We start from the raw sequence: 24,849 nt of genomic DNA on the forward strand, positions 1-24,849 counted from the left end.
GGGTGGAACTTGCCAGCACCTGGCCTGCCATTGATTGTCTACTTTCTTTCTTCTTTCCTCCCCTCCCTCCTTGCTCCCTCCCTCCACTATCCCATCCCCCCCACCTCCCTCGGGCCCCTGTCCCTCCACCTCCCGCTCCAGATCCGAGTGGTGAAAGCATTCCGTAGCTCGCTCTACGAAGGCCTGGAGAAACCGGAATCCAAGACTTCCATCCATAACTTCATGGCAACGCCTGAATTCCTGATCAATGACTACACCCACAACATCCCGCTCATAGATGACACGGACGTGGATGAGAACGAGGAGCGCCTGCGGGCCCCCCCACCCCCCTCCCCCAACCAGAACAACAACGCCATAGACAGCGGCATCTACCTGACCACGCATGGCACCAAGTCAGCTACCTCGTCAGTGTTTTCTTCCAGACCCGGGAGCCCACTCCACAGCGTGGAGACGTCCCTCTAAGCATAACTGCTGTCCGCACGCGCACCCCCCACCCCCCCGCACACACGGGCACCCAGGCGGGACACACAGGCCTGCAGCAGGAGGGCACAGCCACGGCGGCTGGACACGTTGCTCGCTCGCACAGCACTTGCAAGAAGCCAAACAATTCAAGGCTTCTTACCTGGGACCAAGGAGATGGAGGAGGAGGAGGAGGAGGAGGAGGAAGAAGAGGAGGAGGAGGGCAAAGGAAAAACTAGAGAACAAGAAGAGCCGTGTTCCCCACTTTTTTCTATCGAAGCTTTTTTTTAATGAACACTACAGTGCCACCAGATTTCTGTCATCGGGCTGTGCGGTGGGGCACGGGGTTGGTTTCGGTTTCTTGGCAACTTTGTTGCACCCACTGGAGAGCCACTGGATCAACAGATCCATGCAGAAGAAAAGCAGGCGAGCACTGCTTTGCAAGGTTGGGAAGGATGCCCCTCACCAGACAGCCCGCCCGAGAGAGCCGCCTGCAAACGTATGCGAACCGCCAAGCACCCCATCCCCGGGACACATGAAGTCTGTGTGTGTGTGCGTGTGCGTATAGGCATATACGTGCATATTTAAAGAATAAGGAACTATTTATCGGCATGATATTTCCATTGCTCTTATCAGATGTTCTTCTTTTGAAATTTCATTATTTATTGTGGAAGGTTGATTTGTTCAGGGAACTAGACTGCAAGAATCTCTTTTTGGTCGCTTGCCCTGCCCCAGGCTCCTAGCCTCCTCCCCTTCCCCCCGCCCCCCCCACCCCCCACCCCCGCCTCCTCCTGGCACCATCCTGGACAAGGTCAACATCGCGATTCCCAGCAGAAGATCAGGGGAAGGGTGAGGTTAAGGTGCAAGCGGTTACAGTTGGAACATTTGCACTTTGAGACCCCTTCCTACAGAGGGAAAAAATAATCCCTTTTGATGGAATTTTTATTTAAAAGGAAAATACCAAAGTATTGATGAGGATGATCCCTCCCAGGAGGTAGAAGGGGGCATTTTGCTTTCAGTTTCCTTTGGTTTCAACTCCAAGTGCTGAATTCTGGCTGCTGGGCTTTCTCTGTCCACAATCCAAGTTCAAGAGCTCTGCCCCCTGCTGCCTCTGACCCCACGTGGGGACCCGGAATGGGAGGAGGAATGACAAGAGTCAGACAGAAACCATTGGAGGAAGTGGTACCATCAAAACCCAAGAGGAGCTGACCTGGCTGCGATACGGACCCAGCCCTCTCGCACCTCCCACCGGACTCCCATTCTTTGCTTTGGCAAATGCCAAGTAGTTGTTGCCGAGGCGCCCATAACACTGCTCGGAAAGTTCTCAGTCACAACCCACCTAGCACTCTTCTGACCCCGGTCTTCTCGTTCAGCAACTATGACCCACGACAGCATGGATTTGTGTCTGCAGACACTTACAGCGATATCAGGGAACCAGATGCTAAGGCAAAGCCCCCGGGAGTCATGGCACCTCATGGCAGTTGCTCTAATCCCACCTGTGGCGCTTTCTCGTGAGTCTGGAAGGCTGAGGAGGTCAGCTTCACCACGTGGGCCGAACACCTGATCTGCAGGCGCGGAGAGCTGGGCCTGGGCTCCCCAGATGGTTCCCTCGGGAGCCTCTCCTTGCAGTGTGGGCACCCATTGTGCCAAGCCTCAGTTTCCCTGAATGTACCCTAGCCAGGGAGGGAAATGCAGAGAAAGCAGAGATCTTTTTAACATTGGAATTCACCTGTCTCATGTTTCCTAGGGAGACAGTCAGGTTCCAACCACGGCTCCTCCGTGTGCCTGTCACTGGGGCCTGGGGCTAAGCCACTGGGGGGCGGCTGGGGACTGAGGGACAGAGGGTCAGAATGGAAACTGCAGGTGCAGATGGGCACGCTCAGCAGTTGAGCAGCAGCTGGACTGGTGGCAAGGCTGGTCCGCCCATCACGCCCCCCATGCGCTCCCCACCGGCCGGGTCTTGTCTTACCTCCACCTGCATCGTGAGCATCCGCACTGGCGGCCAAAACACGCTCAGGCTGCGCCATGAGCATGGATGCCACGTCACCCCTGAGCAGGAGTAGTCAAACCTCGGGCAAAGGAATTTCGGTTAAAAAAGAAAATCCCACTTCAAATGCCAGCTCCAGATAACTTAAAGCCATCCCTTTCTTCCAAAGGGCACATCAAGAATGTCACCCATGTGTACATTGTCCCCTATGTCCTTGTTTCAACCACCACAAAAAGGGCAACTCAATTTGGTGAGGGTCTGTGTTCTTAACCAAGAAGTCAAGTTGGAAAGGTTTCCACTGAAGAAGATGAGCTCCATCGCGCTCCACCCATGGGCTTCTTTTCATTCTGTTGTAGATACACTGGTAGAACTGATGGTCCATATATATTTAAAGCACCCTCGCTGCTGCTGTACAAAGTTGCCTACTGTACATGTCGATTGTTTAGTCCTAGGTTGCCTTTCCGTGGGGTGTGTGGTTCAGAAAAGGGGGGGCTGTGACCTCGGCTCATTGCTCTGGCTTCTGTTGTCTTCAGACCGAGGGACCTGTGTCACCAGGGAGCCCCTCTCTATAAAACATTATATTATATGGAATGGCTTGGTCAACCGTGTTCAGTTACTAAATATGTTTTACATTTTTATCTGCCTGTTATAAAGATGAACAAAAAAAATATCTTAATGAGGAACACCACAGATGCATACTAATTTAAAGTCTGTAGTTGAATTTCCTAATTAAAGAATAGACCAAAATTTCTGTGTATAAAAAAATGAAAGGCTTCTACAATCCTGGTCTGGGTAACGCGTGTGATTTATTTAGTGAATTCTCATCTGGAACGAAAGAAAGGTGTGTTCGTCCGCTTCGCCTGCTGGGCCAAGCCCTGGGAGTGGTGGGGTTCCCCTGAGTGTATGGCTGCCCGTTTGATCGTATCGAAGGGGTTCACCCACCCTGTGGGGCCAGATGCGCTCCTGGCAGAGGTTTGCACGGTAGTCCTCTAACTGTCTTGACCTGGAAAGGCCTGGCCTGAATGTCCTCCCTGATGTGTCATCAGAGGAAGGTGGGGGACCAGAGATGATCACAACAATCCAACGCCAGCAAATCAAGCCCAACACCAGGACCTTGACACACGGGTAGACTCCCTCTTTTTTTTTTTTTTAACTATGCTTTTATTTGTTTCAGAGAAAGGAAGGGAGAGAGATAGAAACACCAATGATGAGAGAGAATCATTGATCAGCTGCCTCCTGCACACCCCACACTGGGGATGGAGCCCACATCTTGGGCATTTGCCCTGACCAGGAATCGAACTGTGACCTCCTGGTTCATAGGTCGATGCTCAACCACTGAGCCATGCCAGCCAGGATCCCTCTTCTTTTTATTATGGTAAAAGATATACAATATAAATGTTACCATCTTAATCACTTTAACCAGTTCACTGGCATTAAGCACATTCATATTGCTGTGCATCCATCCTCACCATCCATGCACAGAACTTTTCATTTTCCCAAATTGAACTAACTCTGTTCCACTAGACACTAACTCCCCAGCACCCTCCCGCAGCCCCTGGCACCAACTGCCCTACTTTCTATCTCTATGAGTTTGACTGCTCCAGAAACCTCACAGAATTCAATCATATTTGTCCTTTTGTGACTAGCTTATTTCACTTAGCACAATATCCTCAAGGTTCATCTATGTAGAAACATGTATCAGAATTTCCTTCCTTCCTTTTTTTTTTTTTTTTTGTTAATCCTCACCCGAGAATATTTTTCCCATTGATTTTTAGAGAGAGCAGAAGGGAGGGGGGAAGACAGAAACATCAATGTGAGAGAGACACATCGATTGGTTGCCTCCCGAATGAGCCCCTAACCAGGGCTCAGGCTACGGAGGAGCCTGCAACTGAGGTACATGCCCTTGACTGGAACCAACCCGGGACCCTTCAGTCCGTGGGCCAGTGCTCTATCCACTGAGCCAAACCAGCTAGGGCAGAATTTCCTTCCTTTTCAAGAGTGAATGACATTCCATGGCATGGATAGCCTCTGTTTTGTCCATCCATGCATCCATCAATGGCCACTTGGGTTGCTTCCACATTTTGACTACTGTGAGTGATGCTGTTGTGAACACTGGTGTACAAATATGTGTTTGAGTTCCTACTCTCAACCCGTTTGGGCAGATACTCAGAGTTGGAATTGCTAGATTATACAGTAACGCTATGTTTAATTTTTTGAAGAACTGCCAAACTGTTTACCACAGCACCTGCACTATTTTATACGCCCCCACCCCAAGCAGTACACAAGGCTTCCAATCAGACTTCCTCTTTAACCCAAAGCCATGGCAAGAAAAACCATTATTTCACTCATTCACTTGCTCCATGGTCATTCACCCATTCATTTCTTCACTCACCAGGTGTCTTTGAACACCTGTGCGAGGGGACATCTGTGGTCTGTGGCCTGCACCCAGCAGAGTCACAGAGTCAGCTCTGACCTGGGACTTGCAAATGACCACTGTGGTGACAGCATCAAGACTCCCGCATCTCATTTCCTCGTATTCCTATTTTTCCACTCTGCACATCACCCTTTTAGACTTGGAAGTGCCAGAGGATGCATTTTCCAGGGAAGGTGCCAGGAAAGGAGAAAAATAGCTTCTCCGTTCCCTCTCAACCACCAGAATCTATATTTCAAAAAAAAAGACAAATAGCTAAAAACAGCAAACAAATAACAAAGAGCCCTTGCTTCTTCATTGATGTGTGAGTCCACCTTGAACCATGAAGCTAAGTAAGTCTCGACTGAGACAAATGCCATAGCAAGATAGCACCTGATGGAGAGATATTTTGCTCCCCCGAAAAGAATCATCCATTTGTGTCTGTGGATTCTTTTCCATGGATTCACACTATCAAATTTGACATTGGAGGGAAATGGTACTTAACCAAATGGCTTGGGGCAAGGAAACACTACAACACCTATCCCTCCACAAAGCTGACACCGTCTTTACCACCCAATGATGCCCTGGGAGCCAGGGTGTGTCCTGGTAGCCTGGGGAAGGCCCGTGGAGGAATTTCCTGGGGCTGCTGTAAGAAAGTTCCACAAACTGGGGGGCTTCAAACAACAAACATTTATCCTGTCATAATTCTGGAAGCCAGAAGTCTGAAATCAAGGAGTGGGCAGGGCCATGCTTACTCCAAGGCTGGAGGGATGGGACCTACCTTATCTCTCCCAGCTTCTGCTAGTGGCCGGCAGTCCTTGGCTCATGGCCACATCACTTGTCTCTGCCTCCATTGTCACATGACCTTCTCCCTGTGCATCTGTGTCTTTCCATGGCCTTCTCCCTCTCTGTGTGTCTCCTCTCTTCTTCTAAGGACACCAGTCATGTTGCACTAGTCCTCCCCCCTGCCCCCCCACACACACACACTCCTGTATGATCTCATATCACCTTGGCAACACCTGCAAAGACCCGATTTCCAAATAAGGTCCCATCCGTAGGGGTTAGGATGTGGACACCTCTTCTGGGGGACACCATTCACTCCATCACAGTTGGAAAGGAAGAGATGGGCCAAGTCCCTCATAGGACCTGGCTGCCCTCTTCCTTCTACCAGGTTGACATGCAGAGTAAGGCTCAGCCATTTATCACTTTACAGTCATGAAGATGTGCTCTGGACTGAAAAGCTCCTGGGAGCTTCTGGTCCTAGACAATCTTCTCAATCTCTCACTGCTGACCTTATTTAAATTAGTTTCATATTTCTTCTTTTTTTAATACATTTTTATTGATTTCAGAGAGGAAGGGAGAGGGAGTGGGAGAGAGAGAGAAACATCAATGATGAGAGAGAACCATTGATCGGCTGCCCCCTACTGGGGATCAAATTCAAAACCCCGGGCATGTACCCTGACTGGGAATTGAACCATGACCTCCTGGTTCATAGGTCGATGCTCAACCACTGAGCCATGCCAGCCAGATGTGAGTGCTTTTTAAACAGCCGAAGCAGAAAGGACTGGCAAGAGCACTGAGGCTGTCCTCAGAGGCCTGCCAGGCTGGGCCCCTCACCTGCTACCCTCCAAGCACAGAGTCCCAACCTTGGGGCCTGAGCCTGGGTACCGGCCCTGTGCTCCAAGGGCTCCCAGTGAAGCTGGGTGTACACATGTGGGAGGGACACAGAAGAAAAGGGGACACGTGCTTGGATCCCTGACCCTGAAGATAAATAGCACGGTCACTTCGTAAACTCAAGCAAGCCCCACTGCCTGACTGCTCACGAGTGTGTGACCCCTCCTTGTGCCCCCAACCAGGGAGGAGAGCTCCAAAGCACCTTGGTGGGCTCCAGGTGCTCCAGCCATCCCCACACCAGTGGCGCCACAGACCATGGCAGCCAGTGTCCACAGCACACACTCCCCTGGTAACAACCTCCCAAATGAAGGGAAGTGCCTGGGACAGTCCCCCAGACCCTACGCCATCATGTGTTGATAGGATGGTCCCACCAGTGTGCATTGAGCCCAGTGGGGGTTCCCAGGGAGAACAACCCAGGCTGGTCTGCTTCTCTAATGCACCCAAGAGCCGTCCTTCATGGAGCGGGAGCCCAGCTGGTGTGGCTCAGTGGTTGAGCACCAACCCCTGTCACGCCACAGGCCGGGTTTCAGGATCAATCCCCAGTGTGGAACGTGCAGGAGGCAGCTGATCAATGATTCTCTCTCATCACTGATGTTTCTATCTCTCTCCCTCTCCACTCCTCTCTGAAATCAATAAAAACATATTTATTTTTAAAAAGAGGTGCCTCCCTGGCCCATCTGGCCCAATGGTTAGAGAATCCACCCATAGACCAAAGGGTCACTTATTCAATTCCCAGTCAAGGGCATATACCTCTGTTACAGGTTCGATCCCCAGCCCTGGGCAGTACAGGAGGCAACCAATCGATGTTTCTCTCTCTCTCTCTTTCTCTCTCTCTCTCCCTCCTTCCCTCCCTCCACTCTCTAAAAATCAATGGAAAAATTATCCTCAGATGAGGATTTAAAAAAAAAAAAAGAGGTGCCTTTTGCGTGGGAGTTGGGATGGGGATGGGGTGCCATGGTTCTGCGATTCTCTAGACTCCCCATCTAGACTCGGTATCTTGGCATTAAACATTTATTACTTCCTGCTCGGTGAAAAAAGCCAATCTGAAAAGGTTACATACTCTGTGATTCCAACTATATGAACTTCTGAAAGACAAAGCATAAGAGCTTTGGAAGATCACTGGTTGTAGTGACTTGGAGGGCAGTAGTGACGAATGGAGCACAGGTGATTCTTAGGGCAGTGAAACTCTTCTGTATGATACAGTCATGATGGATACATGTCAGTATACATTTGTCAGAACCCATAGAATCTACAACCCTAATGTAAACTATGGGCTTTAATAATAATGTATCAATGTTGGCTCATCAAGTGTAACAAATGTACCACACCAGTGCAAGATGTACTAGGAAATAAGAGGGGAAACAGTGTGTGTGTTTTGGGGGGGGGAGGGAAAGAAACAAAGGTATGTGGGAAATCTCTGTAATTTCTGATCATTTTTTCTATAAACCTAAAATTTCTCTAAAAAATAATAAAGTTTGCCCGGCCGGCATGGCTCAGTGATTGAACGTCGACCTATGAACCAGGAGGTCACCGGTTTGATTCCTGGTCAGGGCACATGCCCGGGTTGTGGGCTCCATCCCCAGTGTGGGGCATGCAGGAGGCAGCGGATCAATGATTCTCTCTCATCATTGATGTTTCTATTTCTCTCCCTCTCCCCTCCTCTCTGAAATCAAAAAAATATATATTTTTTAAAAATCATATCCTCAGGTGATTAAAAAATAAAAGTTTATTAGTGCCGCCGAAACCGGTTTAGCTCAGTGGATAGAGCATCGGCCTGCGGACTGAAGGGTCCCAGGTTCGATTCCGGTCAAGGGCATGTACCTTGGTTGTGGGCACATCCCCAGTGGGAGGTGTGCAGGAGGCAGCTGATTGATGTTTCTCATCGATGTTTCTAGCTCTCTATACCTCTCCCTTCCTCTCTGTAAAATATCAATAAAATAAAAAAAAAGTTTATTAATGCTTAGAAAAAAGTGTATAACTTCCTACTTATATGTTAGTCAGATCTGGCGTGTTTTGTTTTTTTTTAACCCAAATGATAATCCCTAAGCCCCCTTTCCAAAATGTATGCTCATTCCACCAAGCAGGACGATTGCCAAGCCCAAGTCCTGTGAATGTCCCAGTGGAGGAGGAGTGATGACACGTAGGCTCCTTTAAGACACTAGCATGACATGGGTATGCTCTCTGCCATCATGCCCTCAGGAGGCAATGCAGGGCCTGCCCCAGGATCATCTCAGGAGCACCGGGAACAATCCCATGTGGACAGCAGAGCATTTGAGGGGAAACCAAGCCAGGAGAGCACCCCTAAATGCCCTCAGCAGCACTGACTACAAAGCAAAGAAACTCTGTGGGTTTGTCATATCTTTTATTAAACAAAATAAAATTTCCTCTATGTTAATTCATTCATACTTTCTATAAATCTGGCCTTTAAAAAAATCCCCTGGGGTACACAGTCCCATCCGTTCTTTGATTTTCCTTCCACTGATCCCAAACCTCGACTGTAGTCTACGTCCTTTCAAAGGACAAAAGCAGACCCGGACGCCTCAGAGCCGCCCACAGCACGCTCCTGCCCGCGGGAGGTGCTGCTCCCGTTCACCATCTGGACCATGGCTGCCGGGGACAGTCAAAGCCTGAGAATCAAAGTGGCAGCATGTCATCGCCTTCACCGGCCCGTCTCCAGCAGCACAAAACCAGTCCTCCCAGCCAGTCCTCTGGGGACCGGCGGTCACGGCGATGTGGTGGCGCCGCCCCCTGGCCGCCGGGCGTCCCAGGCTTCTCTTTGGGCAGGCCTGGACCAGGGCCTTAGGGGATCTCTGTGTCCATGGTATAAATCTGAATGAGATCAGACACAATGTTATCAATGATTGGCTTGGTAAGGTCTTCACTAAACACCTAGAAAGGAGAAGGAAAACAGGTTCCGATTAGACTCCCTCTGTGTGAACCGAGGCTCCTGCCGCTAAGTGTCGAGTCGCGTTGCACGGGGGCGGGGAGGGGGGTCGGGAGACGGCACAAGGACTTTCTATTGGAGGTGACGGCGGCTCGCTGCAAAGCCAGTTCAGTCCCCACCTGCCGAGGTTGATCACAAAGCAGAGAACACTCCAGATGGAAAAGGCCTGGGTGATCACCTGGCTCCAACAGGAGAGGGGGCCTGTCCCGGGTTACACAGGCAGTTGGTCATAGAGCTGGGCCCAGAGCATAGGCTCCTGCCTCCCCACCATCCCCGTCCGGGCCCCCTCAGGTCAGGGGGGGGGGTCTCTGGGCATCTTAAGAGAGAAAGGGGTGGGCGTCCATTTCCAGAAATAAGCAGGCTGGGTCACCTGGACCCCACCCCAACCTAGGCTGGCCCCTTCTCTATAGGGTGGACCAGCCATCCCCTTAACTGTGCCGGAGAGGTGACAAAATTGTAAGGCGCGTCCCCAGGGGCCCAAATCAAGGATGGGGTGCAGCTCAGGGATGACCCTGCATGTTCCCAGGGAAGTTCTGGCCTTGGCCCTCAGCTCCTGGGAGGGACCTCTAGGTACCTGACCTCTAGGTACCTGACCTCTAGGTACCTGGCAGCGCTGCCTGAGGAGGAGGCCTTGGTTAGCCTGGGCGAGCGCCCTGCAGGTAGTCTATGCTGACAGTGCTTTCTGAGGGGGAGGGGGGTTGGGCCCAACTTATGACCTTGACCTCCAGGGGCTGGAGACTGAGGCCGAGGCCAGCCACGTGGGCGCTCCAGGCCTGCAGGACCCACTCCCAGGAAGGTCCCTGCACACTGCTGCTCCGGGATGCTTTCCTGAGGGCAAGCGCCCATGCGTGTTGTCACACCAGTGCCGGGACCTGGAAGCTGCGCCCCGTGTCTCCTGCACCCGCCCTATGTATACTCATTTTATTTTATTTTTAAAATATATTTTATTGATTTATTTTTTTTTTTACAGAGAGGAAGGGAGAGGGATAGAGTTAGAAACATTGATGAGAGAGAAACATCGATCAGCTGCCTCCTGCACACCCCCTCCCTACTGGGGATGTGCCCACAACCAAGGTACATGCCCTTGACCAGAATTGAACCTGGGACCTTTCAGTCTACAGGCCGACGCTCTATCCACTGAGCCAAACCGGTTAGGGCTGTACACTCATTTTAGTTTTGCTTGGCAGGGTCCACTACCTGTGTACTTCCGGAGACCTCAAGCCGAGAAGTGACCTTTAAAAAGTAATCCATGCCCGGCTGGTGTGGCTCAGTGGTTGAGCGTCGACCTGTGAACCAGGAGGTCACAGCTGATTCCCGGTCAGGGCACATGCCCGGGTTTCAGGCTTGATCCCCAGTAGGGGGCATGCAGGAGGCAGCCGATCAATGATTCTTTCTTATCATTGATGTTTCTCTCTCTCTCCCTCTCCCTTCCTCTCTGAAATCAATAAAAAAAAATTTTTTTAAGTAGTCCAGGACCAAAGACAAGAGGACTCTTCGAGACATTGAGACCTTCTACAACAAGCATGCCAAACTCGTGGCCCACAACGAATATTTGTGCGGCCCAGCCAATATAACGGTATGTAAGAAACGTTTTAATAAAAATTTCATAACTTCCTTTATACATAATTATTAATAACGAACTACAACGTTCGCTAATGACTGATGATTATAATCGTGTTGCATTCATTTCCCTTATGCACCTTACGCGCAGGCGCACCATTTCTCTCCACTCATACTAGCAGCGAATATTTTAGCAGCTGATGGCCACGTCTTTAGTCTTGTACTAAGTTCTTTGGTGTGCGCAACAGGAAATATTTCACTTTCGGAGAACAAGAAAAATAGGTTTATTTGTGTGACACTAATTTGTAGAGTTATTCAGTATCTGGTAAGTTAATGTTCAAGAAAAAATACTACTTTTTATTAAAATATTCTATTATTTTATGTCAGTGATTGACTCATTTATTTCAGCCCTTTGTATTCAGCATGTCTCTATCAAAATAAACCTACGTTTCTATGAAAATGGAAGCTTTTGTTTTTTTGCGGCCCGCACACACTTCAACCTTGTTTATGTGGCCCGTGTTAGCCTTTGAGTTTGACATGCTTGCTCTACACCTCCATCGAGGAGATGCCCCTCAATGCTGCTGACCTCATCTGAGAGGGGCTGGCCTGCTACCTCATCCCAGCCAGTGTTCTCAGTCCTTGGCAGGCTGAGGAGGAGCAGGAGGGGGGAGAGAAGGGAGCCAAGGGATGGACATCTTGTCATTTTTTTTCTCTCTTTCTTTTCCTTTGAGTAAATGTCACTTTTTGAGGCAAATAAAATAAAATAAAATAAAATAAAATAAAATAACTAAAGTAGTCCAGGGCCCAAAGCTGGAAGCCACCCAAGCGTCCCTCCATGGAGGGCTGGCCAAATACAATGTGGTCCACCCAGACCATGGCCTAGTATGCAGCCTTAAAGAGGACAGAAACTGACACGTAATCCCACATACTAACTTGGAGGCGGTGCCTCACGGACCCAGAGGCTGGACACGGCCTAGCACAGACGCCGGCGGCCACAGGCACCGTCGAGCGCAGGCTTCTGGTGGGCAAGCGCGTCAAGCTTTGCTAAGTCTCCTGACTGCACGGCGGAGCCCCAGCCCCCAGCAGACAAGTGACAACAGAGAGGCGGTTGCTGCAAACAGTGGCGGCGGAGAGCATGCGAACAGAGAAAGTGTTTACAGATCAGACATGAGTGCCAGGACGGGGCAGGCAGGCGCCATGGGGAGCTGGCGCTCACTGCTCGCTGAGTCCACAGGATGCACACAGTGCACCAGGCCCGGAATCATCCAGAAAAGGTGAAGAGTTGGGTGAACCTGAGCGCCCCACCCCGAAGAAACCGCTTCTTCCCAGTTGTAACAATTACTGGTTAAGTCTGTGGTGCCCAGAAAACAGGGTCCTAGTGGAACCGCTTCCGGGCGCCTTTCTCTCGCGAGAGCCTAGAGCATGAAGCGAGAGTCTGAAGCAAAGGCGGATGGTACAGTGGCGCCCAGGGACGGCCAGGAGCATGTGAAGAGGAAGGAATGCAGGAAGGCAGACACAGAGGAGAGACGCAGGGACAGTGGAAACCAGTGACATTGCAGATCCAAGCAGCTGAGGGACTGGGGCCTCCATGCCCACCAGGTGCCCTGAGAAAACAGGGCCAGGGACTGGCAGGTCCTCTGCCACCACCTGATTGCAACAGAGCAGGGACACTGCAGGCATGGGATCTGGGAGCCCTAAGAAGCCCATGCGTGGAGCAATACTTTCTGTGCATACAGATGCCCTTCCATTGCCATGCTATGGGGGTGCATCTGGCCCAAGATCAGACTATGGATACATTTGTTCAGACATGTGAGCACCTACTATGTGCCAGGTCCAGGCACTGGACACGAGGCAGTTGATAAAGCAGACAAGACCCCTGGCCTCCAGGCACTTATAGTCTGGCGAGGGGCAGTGGGGGGAATTCGATAGACAATAAAGGCCAGCAGAGCAAAGAGCAGGAAAAACTGTGGACTCCCATGGAGGGCAAGCAGACTGCACACGGGGAGGGAGTGTCAGGAAGGGGGAGACCCCATGTAAGCCAAGAGCTGCAAGGGGGGAGAAGGGGGAGAGGGGTAGTGAGTAGCTGGCCCAGGACGGCACCCATGGGGCACACTCCCTTATGGGAAATAGATCATCGATGACACATTTAGAAGACTTCTGGCCACTGTGGATTTGTGCAGGAGGAAGGTACACCAAAAGGAGACACCTCTGGTTACCTCGAATTCTGCTTACATAGAACCTTATTCTAGACCAAGCATGTCAAACTCAAGGCCAGCAGGCTGCATGCGGCCCACAACGAATATATTTGCAGTGTAGCCAATATAATGGTATGTAAGAAACGTTTTAATAAAAATTTTGTAACTTAATTTTTACAATATCCTGTTATACATAACTAGAGGCCCGATGCACGAAATTTGTGCAAGGGGCTCAGTCCTCGCAGCTGTGGTGGCTTTCCTAGGCCCTCGCAGCCCTGGCTTCGTCCGGAAGGACGTACGGTCTAATAAGCATATTACGCTTTTATTATTATAGAATATTAATAACAAACTACAACGTTCGCTAATGACTGATGACTATAATCGTGTTGCATTCATTTCCCTTATGCGCCTTACACGCAGGTGCACCATTTCTCTCCACTCATACTAGTAGCGAATATTTTAGCAGCCGATGGCCCCCTCATTAGTCTTGGACTAACTTGTTTGGCGTGCGCAACAGAAAATATTTCACTTTCGGAGAACAAGAAAAATAGGTTTATTTGTGTGACACTTACTAATTTGTGCAGTTATTCAGTGTCTGGTAAGTTAATGTTCAAGAAAAAATATTACTTTTTATTAAAATGTTCTATCATTTTATGTTAACGACGACTCATGTATTTCAGCCCTTTGTATTCAGTGTGTCTCTCTCGAAATAAATTTACGTTTCTATGAAAATGGAAGCTTTTATTTTTTTGTGGCCCACATACACTTCAACCTTGTTTATTTGGCCCGTGTTAGCCTTTGAGTTTGACATGCTTGTTTTAGACCAAGGCTAGACAATGAGGTGTTATGAAGAGAGGAGCAGCAGACTTCAAGTATGGGAAAGAAAAAAAAAAAAACAGAAAATGGTCTCAAAATCCCATTCTAAAATAAGGGAACCACTCAGGGGAAATCTGACAGAGGGCAGAAGTCGTTGACTACAGCCCTTCTGATGGACAGATGTCACCTTGCTCTCTACAAATATCACTTTGGATTCTGCAGGTCTAGGGGAGGCAGGGGAACCTACCCACCATCATCTCGTCTCTCTCTACCTGTCTATCATCTAGCTAATCTACTCACCCATCCATCCATCTAACTAGCTCTCTACCTATCTACCTATCATTCATCTATCTAATCGATCTATCCATCTATCCATCTTCTATCTATCTTTCTCCATCATCTATCTACCTACCCATCATCCCTCCATCTTTTTAGAGCAGCAGTCGCCAACCTTGCAGACCTCATGGACCACCAGTGGTCCACAGACCACCATTTGGTGACCGCTGTTTTAGAGCACCCCCCATACTTCTGATGCGAAGCCAAGTTTATTAACCTCTGACCTATGTCAAGCTTCCACTCCATTCAATAAAAGTGCTTGACTGAGCTCAGTAATTCTCAACTAGGGGGACCCCTACCCCGGGACGCTTAGCAATATCTAGAGACATCTTTGGTTGGTACGACTAGTGGGGAGATGCCCCTGGCTCTGAGTGGGCGGAGGCCAGCGATGCTACTCCATATCCTAGTGCCCAGGATGCCTCAGCTCAGAGAATGGTCCAGCCCCAAACGCCCTCATTGCCAAGGGGAGCGTCCCTGCCTTCGACTTAGGAATGACAGGGCATTGTCAAGCTTCGGTGTTCCCAAGTGGCCCACATCTCTCTGCTGGATCATCGCTACAAAGAGACAGGGACTTCTAAAGTCCTTAGGCAAAGGAAAGGGGGACACATGCCAGTGCACTGAGCAGTCACCTCACCTGCCACCATGGCTTCTCGGCCTCGGCCTCGGCGGGCACCTCGACCCCATAGACCTGCAGGGCCAGGTGGAGCACCGCCACCGCTATGTGCTGAGCCTGGAACCGGAGGCACAGCCCCCCGTGGTAGCTGTCCCGCAGCAGGGCCCAGGCAGTGACGGAGATGGGGGTCCGTTGCCAGCTGTAACGATTCAGCCAGTTCTTGAGAGAAATCAGGTAGTGGAGCAGGTACTGCAAAGACACGCCAGTCAGCCTCTTGGCTCACAGGGCTCTGGCCCCTAGTCACCCGCCTCCTCACTGTGGGGCACTGCGCTGCCGCTGCCCGCCAGCCACTCTCCCGAAAGCTGTCTCAATGTATATAAAATACAGATGGGCCCGAGTCCCCTCCTGAGCAAACCTTCCAGTGGTGCTCTGTGTCACTTAGAATAAAGCCCCCAGTGCCTTCTGCTGGCATCCAAGCCCGGCCTCCCTCTCGGCCTCGTCGCCCGCACCCCACCTTCCTGCTGTGTTTGACCGCCAGGTGCCTCCACCTCAGGGCCCTGACACCCACTGATCCCTCAGCCTGAAATCATCTCCACTCCTGCCCCAGTCCCCATGTGCCCACCCACGCTTGTCCCCCAGGCCCCACTCCTGTAACCTGCCTGGACCACTCTTAACGGCCACCCCCGCAAAATCCCTCTCCATAGCATGGCCCTGCTCTGGCCACTGTCGGCATCACTGCCCACCCCCCCCCGTACCCCCCTCAAACATAAGCTCCGGAGACAGCACCCTCATCTACAGAACAGAGCATGGCGCCCATGTGCCCAGCCGAGACAGGACCCTGCTTTCGGGGGAACTAGAGACAGGTGACTGCATTTTGCAACAGCGCCCATGGCTGTGAGCTCTTCGTCAATGAACTTCCAGTTCAGTTATGTCAGCTCCCGCCCTGGGGAGACGGCTGCTTTGCCTGAACCTCCTGCTCAACTGAACACACTAGTAAGTCCTGCCCTGTGGGACTCCAGCGCACCTGGAGGAGGGGTCTCACCCACCGCTTCCCTGACCCCGATGGCAGGGAAAGGCATGGCTCGCTCGCAGGTCACACTTCACACTGGGCCCCCCTCCCAGCGGGTGCTATTCTTCCCGAGACTCTGCCCTCTGACTGCCTGGCAGAGCCAGGGGCCCTCCTGCCTTGCCCCTGCATCGAGCCGGCGCCAGGAAACTCAACTTTCAAAATTGCCGTCAGGGGTTTCCAGGAGTAGGTTCGTGGTGTGGAAGGGAGGGGTGAGATTATAAAAAAGGGCAACATGAGGGATCCTTGAGGTGATACGAGTTATTTTGTATCTAACTGGGGTGGTGGATACATGACACATGAGCATAAATTATATTGTATGGCACCAGCGCAGTACAAGTAATGACCAGGTAACACCAGGAACCAGGGCACTGTAGCAATGTCCACGCCCCGGCTGCTACATTGTATTCGTTTTACAAAATGTTTCCATTCAGCGAGACTGGGCAAAGTGTCTATCTTAAATGGGGAGTCTCTGTATTATTTCCAACTGCTTATATATCTACACTTACCTCAATAAAAATTCAGTTACAAAGAAACAAAATCCTGGCACAGAGCCCCACAATCCCCCGGCCCCCACCCACAATGTCCAAGTGCTTTAAGGGTTTAACGTGTTCTTTTTGCTGCTGTTTGAAACAGTTCTTCTGTTGGGATTTATTTGTTCTAGCAGTCAAAAGTGTGCCGATATGCACAGTGGTCAAGGGCACATACCTCAGTTGCAGGTTCGATCCCTGGCAGTTGGGGCGCATGTGGGAGGCAACCAATCGATGTGACTCTCTCACATCGTTTCTCTCCCTCTCTCTGTCTCTCTCTTCCTTCCTCTCTCTAAAAAATCAATTTTAAAAAAAAAAAAACTGAACTGGATGCAAACTCCGAGGCAGAGCAGCAGCTCTTGGGGACAGGAACTCTAGCAGGTCACAAACCAACCCTGTTTCGTGTGGCTCACTGAGCGCACAGTATATGTGGGTCACGGGATCGTCAAGGGCTTCAGAGGACAGCCCGCATCCCGGCTCGTGGCCACAGCTGAGCAGGCAGAAAGGCAGAACCTCAGAAAACTCCACGAGTGGGACAGGAGAGGCTGCCTGAGCCAGTCACTGCGTGCCATCGGGAGCCCTGGTGCCCAGCTGTGACCCTGCCCTTCTAACATCCCCCATGTGCTCTCAAGGATTTGATGGGTGCACTTCTGGTATAAAGAACGTAGAGGTCCGTACCTTGTGTGGATGCTGAAAGGAGACTTGGAAGCGCAGTACCCGCAGCACAAGGAGCTCGCACTGCACGATGCTGTCCCGGATCACCCAGAATCGGGAGTCCAGCTCCAAGGGCTCGCTGCCCGGGTGGAAGTACCTGTGGAGAAATGGTGGTGCTTACGGCAGCCAGGGAAGTGGCCCTGAGCAGTCCCTGAAGTCACGTGATATCCCTGAAGTCACGTGATGTCCAGATCTAAACTCCAATATCCTTCTGCTGTATGATTAACATAGTGGCATTCTACTTCTGTTTTGGTTTTTTTTGTTGTTGTTTGTTGTTGTTTTAATTCTCACCTGAGGATATTTTCCCACTGATTTTTAGGGAGAGTGGAAGAGGGAAAGACAGAGAGAAACATCGATGTGAGAGAAACACATTGATTGGTTGCCTCCTCACGTGCCCCAACCAGGGCCCAGGCCAGGGAGGAGCCTGCAACTGAGTTATGTGCCCTTAACCGGAATCCAACCCAGGACCCTTGGGTCCGTAGGCCAATGCTCTATCCACTGAGCAAAACTAGCTAGGGTTACTTCTGTTTTTATAAATTGTTCTTCATCTACAGTCTAATGTACAGGATGAAAACAGTAACCAATGGAAGAGAGAAGCCAGTTTCTAGTTTTAGTCCTGATGGGCTGTCCCATATCACCCAGCAAGATGTCAAGTATAAAGGTAGGCCCTAGCTGGTTTGGCTCAGTGGATAGAGCGTTGGCCTGTGGACTGAAGGGTTCCAGGTTCGATTCCAGTCAAGGGCACATGCCCAGGTTGTGGGCTGGATCCCCAGTAGGGGGTGTGCAGGAGGCAGCCGGTCAATGATTCTCTCTCATCATTGATGTTTCTATCTCCCTCTGTCTTCTTCTCTGAAATCAATATAAAAAAATATTTTTTTTAAATGTATAAAGGTAGGCTCTCTGGCCCTAGCCGGTTTGGCTCAGCGGATAGTGTTGGCCTGCGGACTGCAGGGTCCCAGGTTTGATTCAAATCAAGGGCACATACCTCAGCTGCAGGCTCGATCCCTGGCCCTGGTTGGGGCCCATGTGGGAGGCAACCAATCAATGTGCCTGTCACATCGATGTTTCTCTCTCTCTCTCTCTGTCTCTCCCCCTCCCTTCCACTCTCTCTAAAAAAAAAAAAAAAAACACTAAAAACCTCTCTGCCAATGACTCATCCTTCCTAGTTCCTCACTCATTTTCCAGCTCCCACAGAACCCCACTTGGCCCCCATGTCTAGTTAGCGATCAATACAATTTCCCCTCTGCCAGTGCTCCCTGCTGGGGGCCTGGCAATTACGGGTGGACTCCTGCTGCCCTTCCTTGCTGCCCTCTCCTGTTTTCCTCTTAGTCTTTTGAGGTACACTGTGAACCTGCCACGCTTTTAGTGGGTGGGGAGTGCTTTTTCTCTAAACTGTTTATTAAAAGAGAAACAGCACAGAACAGTTTTCTTCCCTAATGATTAGAGTTCCTGGAACGGCTATGAGGCCCCGCTAGTCAGTAACTTTCCATAAATCACTTTCTCCTGGGTCCTGAGGGCCTGGACGCAGCCTGCCCACTGGCTGGACCCCACATCCTTCCCCTACAGCAGGGGGTGGGGAACCTTTTCTTTGCCAAGGGCCATGTGGATATTTATAACATCATTCACAGGCCATACAAAATGATCCACTTAAAAATTAGCCTGCTTTAGCCCTAGCCGGTTTGGTTCAGTGGATAGAGCATTGGCCTGCGGACTAAAGGGTCCCGGGTTCGGTTCCAATCAAGGGTACATGCTCCGGTTGCGGGTTTGATCCCCAGTGCAGGGCATGCAGGAGGCAGCTGATCTCCAGTGTAGGGCATGAAGGAGGCAGCTGATCAATGATTCTCTCTCATCACTGATGTTTCTATCTCCCTCTCCCTGCCTCTCTGAAATCAATAAAAATACTTTTTTAAATGAGCCTGCTTTATTCGGTCAAACATTTCATTAACTCAGCCCTAATGCCTTGGCAGGGCCAGACCAAATGATTTCATGGGCCTTATATGGCCCGCAGGCCGGATGTTCCCCACCCCTGCCCTACAGGAACACAGTTGCTTGGGCCCAGAGGTGATGCCCACACTAGGGCCAGAGACACTCCTTAGCAGCTCTGACTGGGTTTCTCTCACCATCTACATATAAATAAGAGGAGCCCTGGCTGGTGTGGCTCAGTTGGTTAGGCATCATCCCGTGCAGAGAAAGGTTGCTGGTTCCATTCCAGTCAACACACATGCCCGGGTTGTGGGCTCGATACCCGGTAGGGGGTGTGCAGGCGGTGGCCGATCAGTGTTTACTCTTACATCAATGTTTCTCTCTCTCCCTCTCCCTTCCTCTCTCTCTAATAATCAATTAAAAAGATCTTTAAAAATAAATATATATAAGTAAATATAAATAAGACGTTTGCCCAGCTGGGTCCATATACTCCCCTGTATGATGGGCTGACCTCTTTCCTGTCCAATGGACCAGATGAATTTGTTCAACACATCTCTCCAAGCTCCCTCTACTCCAGCCATGCCTCCCTCACCTCCCTCACCCTGACACCCAGACTTCTTCATACCAACCCCCTCCCCACTCCATCTGGCGTTTGAGGCTTCCCATTATCTGGTCCAAACTTCTTTCCCACAGACCCCCTCCAGGCTTTTGACACCAGCTCATGCCCACTTTTTTTTTAATACTAGAGGCCCGTTGCACGAATAGGCCCCTGGCTTCACTCTCAGCCACCCGGGAGCCGGCAAGTCCCCGCTCCCGGGCCGCCCGGAGCCGGCACGTCCCCGCTTCTGTCTAGAGCACCACTCCAGTAGCTCCCTCCACCGCCCCCCTTCCCCTCATAGCAGGCTTCACACTGCTCTGCACCTGCATATGCAAATTAACCTCCATCTTTGTTGGGTTAATTTGCATACTCACTCTGATTGGCTGTGGGCGTAGCAGAGTGATGGTTAATTTGCATGTTTCTCTTTTATTAGGTAAGATATTGACTTCAGAGAGGAAGAGAGAGGGAGAGAGAGCTAGAAACATCAATCATGAGAGAAAATCACTGATCGGCTGCGTTCTGCATGCTCCCCCTCCCCCCAGGGATAGAGCCCATAATCCAGGCATGTGCCCTGACAGGGAATCGAACTGTGGCCTCCTGGTTCATAAGTCAACGCTCAACCAATGAGCCACACTGGCCAGGCAAATTGCCACCTTTGCTGCTAGTACTTCCAGCCCAGGTTCAAGGCCACCCAGGTGCTTCCTTCGAAGCTTGACTGCTAGTGCCTGGCAGGAAGGGCACAGTGGGACCCTTCTCTGCTCTCCCCATCGGGTGGAAACCAGGAAGTGTCCCCAAAGGCCTGGGCCCGGAAGCTGTCACCTGTTGGACACGTTGATGATGTCACGCGTTCGCAGGGGCTGTTCTTCCACTTTGCCAGCCAAGTAAAGGGAAGACATGGCGACCAAGTAGGGGTCATAGGCGTCCACGTTGATCTCACAGAAGAACTTATGGTAAATGGTACAGGCGGTGGCGATGGGAATGGACTGCATCCCTAGCTTGACACCTACCAAGAGAAAATAGGCAGGAGATACCTCAACCCAGTGCCCACCCCCTCCTCCAGGGTGAGGGGAGCTGCTGGGTTGTACCCTAAGGCACAGACCTGCTGGGACAAGACCAAGACCCTGGAGCCCGCCAGCAGTGACTGGGTCTTTCACGGAGTCCTCGGCCTGAGGGGCTTAGAGCCTTCTCAGACTCTAATGGCCTAACAGGCCCCTAGGGCTTGTGCTCAGAGCTCCAGTCACTCAGCAGATCCTGCCCTTCTCCCACGCTCCCAGGTCACCCCCAGCCTCAGCTTTGCAGACCACACAGGTGAAGCAATGAGACTACTGCTCAGTTAGCTTCTGGCATCGCAGCTTCTGCACAGCATCTTGAAAGGACCACCTCACTGTTGTGTGTGTGTTGCCAGCAAGCACTTAACTAGAGATCAGCACCGCACCCGCCGCTCAGCTAACCAAAATCCTGCCAAGATGGCAGGAGCGAAAAACGGCCTCTGAGCATCAGACAGATATCACAGGTCCTGAGGTTACTAGTCCTGGGGTTTGTTAACCAATGTCACCCCAACAAATCCAATCAATTGATCAATATACACTGAGTGGCCAGACTATTATGATCTCTGAATGCATAATAATCTGGTCACTCAGTATATATATATATGATGCCTGGTGTATGAATTCGTGCATGGGTGGGGTCCAGCCAGCCTGGCCAGGGGGAGGGGACATGGGCGGTTGGCTGGCCTGCTGGTCGAACTCCTGGTCGAGGGGACAATTTGCATATTAGCCTTTATTATATAGGATATACACTGAGTGGCCAGATTATTATGTGTTCAGAGATCGTAATAATCTGGCCACTCAGTGTAAAATTAGACTCAGGCCCTGGCCAGTGTGGACCGGTTGGTTGGAGCATCATCCCGTACACCAGAAGGTGGAGGGTTCAATTCCCAGTCAGGGCACATCACCAGGTGCAGGTTCCATCCATCTGCACAGTTGGGACGTGTGCAGAAGGCAACCAATTGCTGTTTCTCTCTCACATTGATGTTTGTCTTTGTCTCTCTCCCTCTCTCTCTCTCTCTATCTCTCTATCTCTATCTCTCTCTCTTTCTGTCTCTCCCTTCCTCTCTCTCTAAAAAATCAATTTAACCCCTCCCCCCCAAAAAAAGATTATACTTGCCCGGCTGGTGTGGCTCAGTGGTTGAGCGTCGACCCATGAACCAGGAAGTCATGGTTCGATTCCCAGTCAGGGCACATGCCCAGGTTGAGAGCTCGATCCCCCATGTGGGGTGTGCAGGAGGCAGCTGATCAATGATTCTCTCTCATCATGGATGTTTCTGTCTTTTTCTCCCTTTCCCTTCCTGTCTTAAGTCCATAAAATATGTTTTTTAAAAAAAGGTTTTATTCAGCACTGGTTTCCTAGTCTGCAGGTTAGAAAAGGCAAGCAGAGTGCCTGCCAAAGGCAGCTGCAGGCAGAGCAGGAGAAAAGCCACAGCCAGGCCCAGGGAGGAAAACTGACACACTAACAAGGGAACAGAACTCAAAAAACAGAGCACAGCTGCCCGGGCCGGGTGGTTCAGTTGGTTGAGTGTCGTCCCATGCACCAAAAGGCTGCTGGTTCGATTCCCATCAGGGCACATGCCTGGTTTCGGGCTTGATCCCAGGAAGGGGATGGGCAGGAGGCAGCTGATGGATGCTTGGCTCTCACATCGATGTTTCTCCCTCTCTCTCCCTCTCTCTCTAAAACAAACAGGCAAACAAATAAACAAAAACATAACAAGGTGGTTTGCTTCCGGGTTAAAGCTCTCCCTCCACTCCATCCTTAGAGCTTCTAATGAAATCACTGCAATGGGTCAGAGAACCAAAACAAATGACCAGGATTAACAAGAGAAGGTTAAATGGCAGCCAGTAAATTAAAAGAAGGTGGAGAACCACCAACAATCATTGAGATCACCTTCAACATCCTCTGCCTGAGAAACTGGATCAGCTCCCTAGGGCTACTTTAACAAATTACCACAAACTCAGTGGCTTAAAACAACACACTTTTTCCCCCTCTCACAATCCTGGTGGTCAGAAGTCCAAAATGAGTCTTGGGGGGCTAAGCTCAAGGTGCTTGGTAGGACTGGTTTGTTCTGGAGGCTCCAGGGGAGAATCTGTTTCCTTGCCCTTTCCAGCTTCTGGACACACGTGCAGTCTTTGGCTTGTGGCCCCCTCCTCTACCTTCAAAACAGGCAGTGTAGCATCTTCTAACTCTGCTTCCATCATCACACGGCCTTCTCTTCTGCCTGTTCCTCCCCTGCCTCTCTCTTTGAGGATGGGTGTGATTATATCAGGCCCATCAGATAATCTAGGATAGATCCCCCAGCGCAAGATGCTTAAGTCCACCTGTCAAGTCTCTTCTGCTACATAAGGTAACAATAGCAGGTTCTGGGGCTGAGAATGGGAACATCTCCAGAGGACCAGTATTCAGCTTTGCACAGAAGGCAAAGGCATAGGCAATATGTTTTAATAGAGAAGTCCTTCAAAGGTGATACCTAAAGACTTTAAGTATTTCAAGATTTAAACTTCAGCCTGGCCAGCACGTGGCTCAGTGGTTGAGCGTCCACCTATGAACCAGGAGATCATGGTTCGATTCCCAGTCAGGGCACATGCCCGGGTTGCGGGCTCAATCCCCAGTGTGAGGCATGCAGGAGGCAGCTGATCAATGATTCTCTCTTATCATTGATGTTTCTTTCTCTCTCTCTCTCTCTCTCTCTCTCTCTCTCTCTCTCTCTCTCTCCCTTCCTCTCTGAAATCAATAATTTTTTTTAAAAAAAAGATTTAAACTTCAGTTACATCAACAGTTCCTACATGGGACCCCTTATTCCCAGAGATGTCAATTCGGTGGTTTTGCTGCATCTGACCTTCCACCAAGCCTTGTTTTATGCAGCCAACTCTCAAAAGGCAGCTTGCTTTCCTGGTTTACATGGACCCTCGGAGCAGATGAATAGAGCATTTGAGGGGACACTGCCACCCTTCCTGATACACTTTGCAACTCTTCTTAGAAATATTATGGTTCTGCATCATTTCCACAAACTGCCCGCCTTGACTTGAGACCCATCCAACCCCCTCTCCCTCAAAGTGCACACAAAGTAACAAACATAGAAAGTAACCGTCTGCCAGCTGATTTAGATACTTTTGACAGCTGAACAATGTCTCTCCAGGAATCCGATTGTTTCATTGCCTAACTTGGGATCAGGGGCGCCCAAAACCACCGTGGGCGCCCTGGGTCCCCGGTGTGACAGGATCTCTCTAACAAGGCTTGTCACAAGCCTCTGCAAGCACGTGCTCAAAAGGCTCGGTGCAACCAAGTGCCATGCAGTGTCCCTGTGTGCTGCGGGACAGGAGTGGCAAAAGGCACAGTACACTCAACTAGCTGCAGGCACCCCGACTCGGCCACCTTCTAGCTGGGGCCAGTTTCTATCTCTGGGCCTGAGCGCAGGGTGGTGAAATGACAATGCCCGCGTCTGCCTCGCAACTCAAAGCCTAGTACCCAGGGCGTGGCGGAAGGCAGAGGCCCGGTTCAGGCCCGATCTCTTCCCCCTGCCCAGCCACGCGGGCTCCGCGTGGTGAGGGTTCCCTCCTCCGGGAATCGGGGCCCCGCAACGCTGGCCTCGACCCACAGATCCTGGCCTCCACATCCCGCCCGCGCGGGACTGACTCTCTTCCCGGCCACGGTTACCTGCCTCCATGATGAACCTTGTCACACGGAAGTGCACCCTCGCCTGGGGTGCGGGCCATCCCTTGGCGCCCGGCGCCGCGTCCTCCCCTCTGCAGCTGTCCTGGCTAAGGTCCTCCATGGGGCCCCGCCTGGAGGCCCCAGACCCCCGGCGGGAAGGGCAAGAGTCCCCAGCGCGTGGCCGCCGCCGGCGGGGGTCCTAGCGGCGGGCGCGGCCGCCCTGCCCCGCCCGGCGGCCCCACCTGCCCCGCCCCGCCCGGGACGGCCCGCCACCCCGGTCCCCCCCCCCTCCGGGGGCGAGCGCGCGGCGGCGCGCAGAA

At 51.2% G+C, this 24,849-nt stretch overlaps 2 protein-coding genes across 8 annotated transcripts in view; one reads left to right on the forward strand and one right to left on the reverse strand.

Moving 5' to 3' along the window:
• The window catches only part of ATP2B3 (ATPase plasma membrane Ca2+ transporting 3), a 76,884-nt gene extending 73,652 nt beyond the window's left edge, over positions 1-3,232 (forward strand). For 2 of the 6 annotated variants that reach the window (XM_080653812.1, XM_080653813.1), the window contains one exon: positions 142-3,232. In XM_080653812.1, coding sequence (XP_080509938.1) covers positions 142-462 — 321 coding nt within the window. In that variant the 3' untranslated portion in view covers positions 463-3,232. The remainder of the gene's footprint in view (positions 1-141) is intronic. The other 4 variants (XM_080653814.1, XM_080653815.1, XM_080653810.1 and 1 more) reach the window with 2 other exon arrangements.
• Positions 3,233-8,876: 5,644 nt separating this feature from the next.
• CCNQ (cyclin Q) lies at positions 8,877-24,792 on the reverse strand. 2 transcript variants are annotated; one of them, XM_080652359.1, is made up of 5 exons: positions 24,533-24,792; positions 20,645-20,828; positions 17,269-17,401; positions 15,016-15,243; positions 8,877-9,359 (listed from the first exon to the last, which is right to left on the reverse strand). In XM_080652359.1, the coding sequence occupies exons 1-5, from the start codon at positions 24,648-24,650 to the stop codon at positions 9,330-9,332; spliced, it is 693 nt and encodes a 230-aa protein (XP_080508485.1). In that variant the 5' UTR covers positions 24,651-24,792; the 3' UTR covers positions 8,877-9,329. The 2 variants fall into 2 exon arrangements, with proteins under 2 accessions (XP_080508485.1, XP_080508484.1); XM_080652358.1 differs by having other exon boundaries at positions 8,877-9,419.
• Positions 24,793-24,849: the final 57 nt, after the last annotated feature.

This window comes from Plecotus auritus (assembly GCF_963455305.1).
Source record: "Plecotus auritus genome assembly, chromosome: X".
Lineage (NCBI taxonomy): Eukaryota > Metazoa > Chordata > Mammalia > Chiroptera > Vespertilionidae > Plecotus > Plecotus auritus.